Source organism: Chelonoidis abingdonii, chromosome 1 (assembly GCF_003597395.2).
Source record: "Chelonoidis abingdonii isolate Lonesome George chromosome 1, CheloAbing_2.0, whole genome shotgun sequence".
NCBI lineage: Eukaryota > Metazoa > Chordata > Testudines > Testudinidae > Chelonoidis > Chelonoidis abingdonii.
Window position 1 is genome coordinate 3000123 of NC_133769.1, and position 10013 is coordinate 3010135.

Sequence of the window (10013 nt, forward strand, 5' to 3'; positions counted from 1 at the left end):
TTGCAAAGAGACACTGAGAGGTATTTTTGAAACCAGCCTTTAGAAGATATTTCAAGCTGGCCCTCTAAGTCCCCAGAAGGGATGGAAAGTAGGTTACATTGCCATTGAGGTCTCTAGGTTTCTGCACACCCAGAAATGGCCTGGACACCTTCCTACTGGTGTATTAGGGTTAAGCAAGGGGAGAGAACAAAGAGGCAGTTTTAGCTTGTCCTCTTGCAATGTTCAGGGCGCCAGTTCTGCTGAATGGAGATTCCAGCAGATCCACAACTTGCCTTGAAGCCTCTTCAGTCTTTACAGCTTCCCTGCTCCACAAATGTCCACTCTAATCCCACTTTAACAGCATCATTTTTTACATTGCAAAACCCAACTGACCAAACTCCATTTGGGCGACACGAGCAAGAGTTGTGATTTTGCTTTGCACACTCTGCGGTCTGTGCTCACTCACCTTTGGGCCAGGTTTGCCGGATAAACCTACATTCCCCTGCAGAGAAATCAGACTGTAAGTCACTTGGCAAGAACAATACCCCTAGATGTCACTGAGTTCTGATCTCACAACCCTAGCAAAACACAGTCAGCAGCAGCTACAACTCACGCAAGTAATTCCGAAGACACCCTAGGAATGCGGGTGCTGCAGCCAACATGTTTAGACCTGGCTAGTGATTTTGGATACCCAGTCTGAGACACATTAAAAGGGTGTGTTGGAAAGTGCTAAGCACCCGCTCTCTGAAATTAAGGTCCCTGGAAAGTGTTGCAATTTGAGCTCTCTGAAATGACAGTCACAATTAAAAACCTTGGCCTAAGTGTGCCCAAGTCTGCCAGTTGGTGGCCAGGCTCTAAAATGGCCACTCTGTGGCTTGGGACACAATGTGCGTGTATGTCTTTGAACTACAGCAGCCAACACCAGGTAGGACACTTATGGTCTCTAAGCAGCAGGTCTGCCTGGTGAGCCAAAGTGGCATCTTCCTTTAGCTGAACTGTTCGAAGCTGCCTTTGCAGCTTTTTGAGGTGCCACGTTATGCAGCCACCTGCTCTTTGCTTGCGCTCTGTTAGCAGCTGGACTAATATGCTATCACGGGGGAGAAAGCAAGTTTTTTTTAATAGCAAGGGCTTTGATTGTCCACAGTCCTGTGTTTCAAAATAGCCAGAGTCCTAGAGTCTAAGGCCAGAAGGGAGCTGACCAGGTCTCATAGTCTGACCGCCTGTATATGACAGGCCACCAGTCAGCCATCCCCACACCCAGCCCAACAGCGCTACAGCCCTCTGGACATTAAATGGTGGTGAGCCACAGGCAGAGAACAGGAGGGACTGTGGTGCAGCCATGCCCAAAGTCCTTGCAATGGCATGGACCTGATTAAGGCCCAGCTTGACAAAGCCTTCACTGGGATGATTTAGTTGGTGTTGGTCCTGCTTTGAGGCCTCTTCCAACCCTAATCTTTTATGATTCTAAGTAACATATTCAGGGGGCGACCCTAGATCTGCACTACAGGGGGAGTTCACCTTCACTTTTGCTCTGCAGTCCCACAGCCTGGGATGAGCTGTGCTGTAATATGATCATGCCCTATGGGCTCTGTAGAGTGTTTAAGGTGCATCGTTTTTGTATCAGAAGCTCTTGGATTAATTTGCTAATGACAGGCCATACGAGGTGAGGCCAGATTTCGCTAGGGTGACCAGATGTCCTGATTTTATAAGGACAATCCTGATTTGGGGGTCTTTTTCTTATATAGGCTCCTATTACTCCCCACCCCGATCCCAATTTTTCACATTTGTTGTCTGGTCACCCTAGATTTCACTTAGTGCAGCCCCACTGACTCGTCATGTTGATTTCAGTGCAGGTACCCAGAGGTGACGGAGCAGAATCAAGCTCAGGGTCTCTTGTTTTCTGTCCTTTCCCCTCTCAGTTCCCATTCATGGCATGGCCCCCACTCACCCTTTCGCCCATGTCCCCCTTCAATCCTGGTTGCCCTGGAATGCCAAAACCTGGACTTCCCTGCAGGGAGAGCAAGGAACACAAATGCATCAAATTAACAGTGCTGCTTGCAGTAAAACACAGTGATTCTTTTGTCCTCCTCCCTTTTCCTGCCTCCCTAGGAAGACTGAGATGAGACTGTCTCTCCCATCGGGCATCAGCAGCATTCAGCAGCTTGCAGGAATACAGACCTGGGCTCGGCAGCCAGCATGGAGGTTTTCAGGAGGCAGCAGTTCTCATGGAAAGGCTCTTAGGTCTTTTGTGCTAGTATCTGCCATGAACATCACATTGAACAAGTCATATCTGGGGGCAAATGCTGCTGCTAGAATTCTGATCAGTGAACGGAGAGAGGGCATCACTCTCATTCCACCATCATCGCACCAGCTGCCTGTCCGACTCTGCGTTAGCATCACCGGTCTGCTGTCAACCTACGGAAGACCTTGAGAATTCCCCTCCCCAAGCACCAGCTGGAGGTTGCCTGCCCCTGCTCCCTGTGTCAGCCTGCTTCACTAACATGTCACGTGGTGTGTCCCTGGCTTCAACCATTTATCTCCCTCCTATCTTGAGCCCACCCACTCGGGGTTCAGAGATGCTGACCTGCTTCCAGTTCATACTATAATTACCACACAGTGTGCTTTGTGCTGCAGAAGACACAGTCCCACCCCCAGACAGCTTCCAACTCAACAGACAAGCCTTTGCGTTTAGGGCCAGATGGAAAGGAGACAGCTCCCACATGATGCATTTCCAACGAACAGAGGTAGCAAGTGAAAGGAGACATGTATTGCTGGACCTCATTGTCACCCTCCCTCCTTACAACATATTTATCTCAAAGTCTTTGGCCTCAATGTGCCACTGCAAACATTGGGGGTTACCATGCATGGACCGTGCACACCAGTTTGGCTTAATGAGAAGTTCAGTCCACATTGTGGCGTTCTTTGCAGACACCCACAATATACAATTTGAACCCATAAAGGAACTGAAAGTTTCCAGTGCCACAAGCATGGCCTTTACCTTCTCTCCTTTATCTCCTTGTTTTCCTTTGTTTCCCTGTGGTCCTGTGAGGCCAACAGGTCCAATATCCCCCTAAGTGTGAAGAAGTCACAAAGTTAGTAATGTCCTATCCAGGGCTTGCCCTTCCTGTGTGACTGCTGAAATCCATGCAATGTGTAGTTCAGTTTTCACTCCACTCGGATGACTAGTTTCATTGAGAAATCTACCCATTTATCTTCTGATTTTATCCTGCCGCCCGTCACCGTAGTATCTGGGTGCCTACTATGTAAAAATCAGTATCTATAGTTAAATCCCTAGTGGATTTCATGGAGTCTGAGGGCTGGTCTACACTATGGGGGAAAATCGATTTTAGATATGCAACTTCAGCTACGTGAATAACGTAGCTGAAGCCAAATATCTAAAATCGATTTACTCACCCATCCTCACCGCGCGGGATCGATATCCACGGCTCGCCATGTCGATTCCGGAACTCCGTTGGGGTTGGTGGAGTTCCGGAATCGATATAAGCGCGCTCAGGGATCGATATATCACGTCTAGATGAGACGCGATATATCGATCCCCGAGCAATCGATTTTAACCCGCCAATACGGCGGGTAGTCTAGACGTGGCCTGAGGCTCTGAAAATAATATCCTTAGCTGTGAAAAACTGTGCAACAGGGGAAGGAATTAGCAGAGTTAGCCGGACTTTGCTCTCACGTACACCGGTTTACCTCCATTGGAGCAACTCCTAATTTACACTGGTGTAAATGTGATGAGACACTGGCCCAGGAGTTGTCTGCTACGAAGCTTCAAAAGAGGCTGGTATTTTACCAACAAAAATTATAAAAGGTCTGAAGATTAGGACGTATGAGGCAAGGAGAAAGCTAAGGACCTTGCAGACCCCTCTGCCAGTGTGCCACAGAATGGAACGAAATGTTTTGAGACCCAGACAGCAACCAAGAGAGTATTGCCAAGTCCCATAATGGGAGGTGGGTCTCATGAGAGGATCCATCTCTTATAGGAGTGCCTCACAGAATGGAAACGGTTGGAGAACAATGGGGATAAATGCACTGGGCACGCTCAAACTTGAAGAAAAGAAAAGCAGCAATTTGTCATGTTGTAAGGGGGGTGTTAGGAAGAGGAGCTGAGGGATATATTAGCCTTCTTAGGCAACAAGATCAGTACTAGCCAGGAGGGCTGCAGCAGGGAAAATGTAGCCTAAGTTCTATAGTTCTAAGTGTGGCAATGAGCTGCTAAGGCAGCGGTCCACAGACTTTTCAGGGTTGCAGGCCACCCAGGAGCCATGGCTGGGAGTGGGACCATGGCTCTGGGGGGTGAGGATGCCGGCAGGGGTAAGGGGGCTGAGGTTGGGGCCGGGGCTGGGAATGGAGCCATGGCCAGCGGCCAAGCCTGGGGTCAGGAGCAGAGCCCCAGCTTGGGGCAGGTCTGGGGTTGGGAGTGGAGACCCAGCTGGGGGCAGGGCTGGGCGCAGGGCTGGGAGCCATGGCTAGGGGCAGGGCCAGAGCAGAGCTGGAGGTAGATCAGAGCTAGGTGGTGCTCCCGCTCTGCCTCGCCCCCGGGGCTGGCTGGGGCTCTGCCAAAAAACAAGGGGGGTGCACCCCAGTTTGGGAACCACTGTGCTAAGGGAAGTACCAGAGTTAGAACATTCCAGACCAGACACATCCATAAGGGTGGGGAAAAAAGGGAAATTACATCAATCCTGATGTCAAGCAGGTGCATAGCATGGCTAATGCAGCAGGAGATCTCTTCCACCTCTAAGAAGTCCCTGGATTTTGGAAACTGAGTTTACTCCAGCAATGTCAACACCTCTCCACTCTAGACAGAGTCCAGAGTCTGTCCTGGGCACTGGGTCTGTGCTTTACTAACTTCCTTAACCAGTACCCCACAATCTAAGCCTTTTCCACAAGCTGACCCTAGAAACAGAATGGCTGGAAGCAAATCTACATCTATCATGTGTCTAGATGTTATGTGAAGGTTTAAATTTGCTTGCATATAAACAAGAGAAAGATTAATGGGGCAGAATCATCATTGCTGATCATGTGTCATTATACGCGGACTTTGAATACAGCTTCCATATGAGGAGAGACTAAAGAGACTGAGGGGAGAAGAAGATATGCTAGAGGTCTATAAAATGATGAAGGGTGTGGGGAAAGTGAATAAGGAAGTGTTATTTACTCTGACATGCAACCAAGGGGCCACCTAATGAAATTAATAGGCAGTAGCTTTAAAACAAACATAAGGAAGTACTTCTCCACACAACACACAATCAACCTGTGGAACTCATTGCCACGGGACATTGTGAAGGCCAAAACTATAACTGGATTCAAAAAAATAATTAGATAAGTTCATGGAAGATAGGTCCATCAATGGCTATTAGACAAGACGGTCAGGGTCGCAACACCATGCCCTGGGTGTCCCTCAGCCTCTGACTGCTAGAAGCTGGGACTAGATGCTAGGGGCTGGATCACTCAATTGCCCTGTTCTGCTTAGCCCCTCTGAAGCATCTGGCCCTGGACACTGTCAGAGAGAGGATACTGGCTAAATGGACCACTGGTCTGACCCAGTATGACCATTCTTATGTTCCAGTCTCTGTTCACTTGAGCTCTGTCATTTCATGAGGCCAGGTCTCCATACATCCCAAGAATCTCAGTGAGTAAAATGGTACTCAGCCCTAGTCTTCTTAGGCAAAGGTCTCATGCAAGTTTAAAGTTGCTCTGCATAGCTAACTTACTCTGGCACCCTTCTTGCCTGGAGGTCCAACAACCTAGGAGAAAAGGAAGCCACATAAGTGTGCTCTTTATTTAGAGGAATTATGTCCCTGCCACAGGTGGATATTAGGATCACGGAATCATAGAAGATTAGGATTGGAAGAGACCTCAGCAGGTCATCTAGTCCAACCACCTGCTCAAAGCAGGACCAATCCCCAACTAAATCATCCCAGCCAGGGCTTTGTCAAGCCAGGCCTTAAAAACCTCTAAGAAAGGAGGTTCCATCACCTCCCTAGGTAACCCATTCCAGTGCTTCATCACCCTCCTAGTGAAAAAGTTTTTCCTAATATCCAACCTAAACTTCCCCCACAGCAATTTGAGGTCATTGCTCCTTGTTCTGCCATCTGCCACCACTGAGAACAGCCCAGCTCCATCCTCTTTGGAACCCCCCTTCAGGTAGTCGAAGGCTGCTATCAAATCCGCCTCACTCTTCTGCAGACTAAATAACCCCAGTTCCCTCAGCCACATTCAGATCATGTTACACTGGGGTTTGAGTGGGGGAGGACACAACTCAAGTTTCAAAGCAAAATAAGCTCAGTCTACTTCCATTACCGCATAGGACCTTGCGCCCTGTGTTTAATGGCAAAAGCCGACTCCTGTACTGTATCCATCACCAGAAAGGGTTATAGACCTAGTCCGAAACCCATTGAAAAAGACTCCCACATATTTCAGTGGGCTTTGGATCAGGGCCTATGTAAGCCCAAGTGTGGGATCCAAAGGTAATTCACCTTCAGGGTAGCGGGGTCAGTGAACTGGCCAAGACTTATCCAGAACAGCCCAAGGACTTTAGTTACACCAGGGCTGAGCCTCGATGGATCCAGCAGGCCTCAGTATCTATCAGAATAAATGTAAGTGCCCTCGTAGTGCCCAAATCAGCCCTGTGCTAACTCTCATAACAGGAGATCAGATTAAATGGATTGGATTAGACTACAAAATCTTTGAGGCCAGGATTGTCTTTCTAGCACCATTCTCAGTGGGGCCCCAGTCTTGATCAGGGCCTTCCAGGAAATCGCATATTACAGAAGAAATAGCAGTAATCACTAATGTGGAACTGGCTTTCAGAATTCCACCACCGAGGAGCCTGGTTTTCAGAGGTCAGTGCAACATGTGAATCCATGTAACTTTAACAGTGAGTGTGAACAGACTGTTCAGTAAGACTTCCTGAGTTCTTCAGCTTTTCATGCTGCCTGCTGTAAAGCTATGTGTTAAGCCGCACAAGCCATGTCTATATTGGCACTGAGTGATGCAGTATCTATTGTGCAGGTGAGTTACTAGAACTACTGTCCACTCATAGTTACCCCCATGGCAGGAGCACCTGGAAAGCCCTGAATTCCCTGAAACAAAAGAGGAAATACATAAAGTTAAAAGTTAGAAAATTAAATGCTTTTATGCTTATAAAAACCTAAAGCATCAATTCTTAAACCAGCCCCCAGCTCAGGTACAGAAGGACAGAAGTAAGACATTAGGATGATACTTAGGGCTCTACCAAATTCACAGTCCATTTTGGTCAATTTCACGGCCATAGGATTTTAAAAATAATAAATTTAATGATTTCAGCTCTTTAAATCTGAAATGTCATGGTGTTGTAACTGTAAGGGTCCTGACCCAAAAGGGGATGGGTGGTCACAAGGTTATTGTAGGGGGGCTGTGGTATTGCCATCCTTACTTCCGCACTGCCTTCAGAGCTGGTCTCTGTATAGCATAGGACTAATGTATACAGAACACCAGGTTTCATGGCCTGTGATGCATTCTTCATGGCTGTGAATTTGGTAGTGCTGTAATGACGCTGTGTGTCTTTCATTGGCCCAATGCGCCATCGTTGTCATTATGAATGACTGTGATGAATAAGAACGGTCACTGGCACAGGAAAAGAGAGTGAGAGATGTACACTATTGGCTGGGGTTTTGGAATTCACCTGGGATGTGGGAGACCAAAGTTCAAGTCCCTGCTCCAGTTACTGTTTACACTAAGTGGAACAGGTTGAGAGAGCTCGACAGCAGAATAGTCCATGGCCCAGTCACCTGAGAGATGGGAGACCCAAGTACAGGTGCCTTCCTCACAACAGGCAGAGGGGGGAATTGAATCATGGTTTTCTACATCCCAGGTAAGCACCCCTAACTACTGAGCTAAAGGAGACTCCACCACTACTCATTTTGTGAATCTAGTTCTTTTAAAATGCCAGAAACAAAACATTTTTGTTAGACTCAAAATGGATTTTTCCCCTAGCTGACGAATTTTTTTGCAGTTTTCCGATTTGGTTTGACCCAAAATGAATTTAACAAAAATTTCAGAGCTGCCAGTGAACTGAAAAAATCAGTTATTCCCCCTGCCCTGCTTGGAACACGATGTACCAGAAGAGAGGAAACTTGTAAAGGGAGCTAGATGCAGTCACTATTTTAAGGTCGTTATCTGATTATCAGGAGTCCTGACTCCTGTTCTTTGCCCTGGATCCTCAATCTAAATGACCCCCCCGACCCCTCCTCCCCCATATTACTTACTTGGTCTCCTTTCTGCCCCACTATTCCTGGAAGACCCTGTAAAACATCAAAGGAACATGTCCAACAGGTTAAAAATACTTTGGTCGTTTAATTCTGGGGTCCCAAAGGGGCCACATTGTACAGCAGGGACAACCACAGTGTCAAGTTGTGTCTTCATGGTGCATTTAGCTGTTGGCTTCTGTGATAAGACTGCCCCCAAAAGGGAGCTAAATGTGATGATGATTATAATGCCATGAAAACTCGTCCATTGGAGAGTGGAACGAGGTCACCAGCACCTGGAACACAGACTACTCCTCAGCCATCAGATGGGAACATTGATCATGAACCTGGGCCCAATTTGAATAGGGCGACCTAGATGTGATAAACTCTATGGCCCACTACTGGGCTTTTCAACACAAGCCCAGCCCTACGCCACGGAGTAGCTCTTTTTCAGGGACCTCCAACCAGATCCACATGCACATGCAAATCTCATTAGAAATTCTGTTCTCATGAGATTTCCCACCCAATTTTTAACTGAAAGAAGTTTGAATACAAGACCAGAAGGCACCCATACGAGCCCCCACTCTAAGGGCTTTTGGGGGCGAGAGAGATATCTGCCAGTCAGTAGGAAACCTAAATCAAACTCTGCGACACCCAAATCTCATCACCTCACTGCCATTCCAGGAGGCTAAAAGGGGATGGGGCTAGTCTTTAACCTGAATGCAGCTAGGGTGACCAGATGTCCCGATTTTATAGGGTCAGTCCTGATATTTGGGGCTTTTTCTTATATAGGTGCCAATTACCCCCCACCCCTAGTCCTGATTTTTCACACTTGCTATCTGGTCACCCTAAATGCACCCATTGCAGACTCACGTTAATGAAGAGTCTGAGTCTCATTAATACCATGTTTCTTTCACACCATTCTGGCAGGTAAAAGACCCACTTTAATGCCTCTTTACCCAGAACAGCACAAAGGGACATTCGTGTAAATGAGAGCCAGGCTGAGCATCGCTAGCAATGGGAGATGCCAAACAGAGACTACAATATTTGCAAGAGCTGTTGAAAGTGGCTCCAAAGGCACCACAATATCTAAAATGAGCTGGCTCTGCGATGGTCTCATCAAGAAAGGGTTTGGGATGGTTCCATTTGTTACAGGCAGGCTTATTCTGACAGCAGCTTGTCAAGCAACTTGATCGGCTTACAGCAATTCCTTGAAGTCCCTTTGGTCCCATTTCTCCATGTTCCCCCTGCAAGCGACAGAAAATACATAAGGATATTAGGTGCATAAGAGTTGCCAGAACAGACCAATGGTCCATCTACTTCAGTGTCTCTTTGACAAAGCCTGGTGCTTAAAACTGCAGAGGAAGTCACCTGCAGAGGAGATATCTTCCTGTCCCCAGCTGGTGATGAGCCCATGTCCCGAAGCATGAGGATTAGTAGCTTATTTTTATCCTAGCTGCAAATGCTAATAAAAATGTTCGATTTTATTTTGATCCTTGATTTAATAATTAAATGAAAGTGCAGAAGGAATGTGCCTTGGGGGTCTGTAAAACAATAAATATGCATGGGAAATATTCCTCAAACGAAAACTGAATACACATTCAACAGGCTAAGACCCCTCAAATATTGGGTCCAATTCTGTTGCCAACCACACTGGTTTATGTCTGTTACAACTGTCCCCCTGCTGCATTCCTTGTTCCCCTCCCCTTTCTGTTTGTCCTGTGTGGCCGGCCCTCCCAGCCATTGTGCTAACTAAAGTCACAGCCCTATTCATAGGGATGGCTTGTACAG

General features: G+C 47.3%; 1 protein-coding gene across 1 annotated transcript in view; it reads right to left on the reverse strand.

Annotated features, from left to right (window-relative positions):
* LOC116818314 (uncharacterized) overlaps window positions 1–10013 on the reverse strand; it is a 265422-nt gene that overhangs the window by 189136 nt on the left and 66273 nt on the right. The window contains 7 exon segments of the mRNA XM_075063437.1: window positions 446–481; window positions 1928–1987; window positions 2978–3049; window positions 5709–5741; window positions 7044–7079; window positions 8244–8279; window positions 9425–9469. Coding sequence (XP_074919538.1) covers window positions 446–481; window positions 1928–1987; window positions 2978–3049; window positions 5709–5741; window positions 7044–7079; window positions 8244–8279; window positions 9425–9469 — 318 coding nt within the window.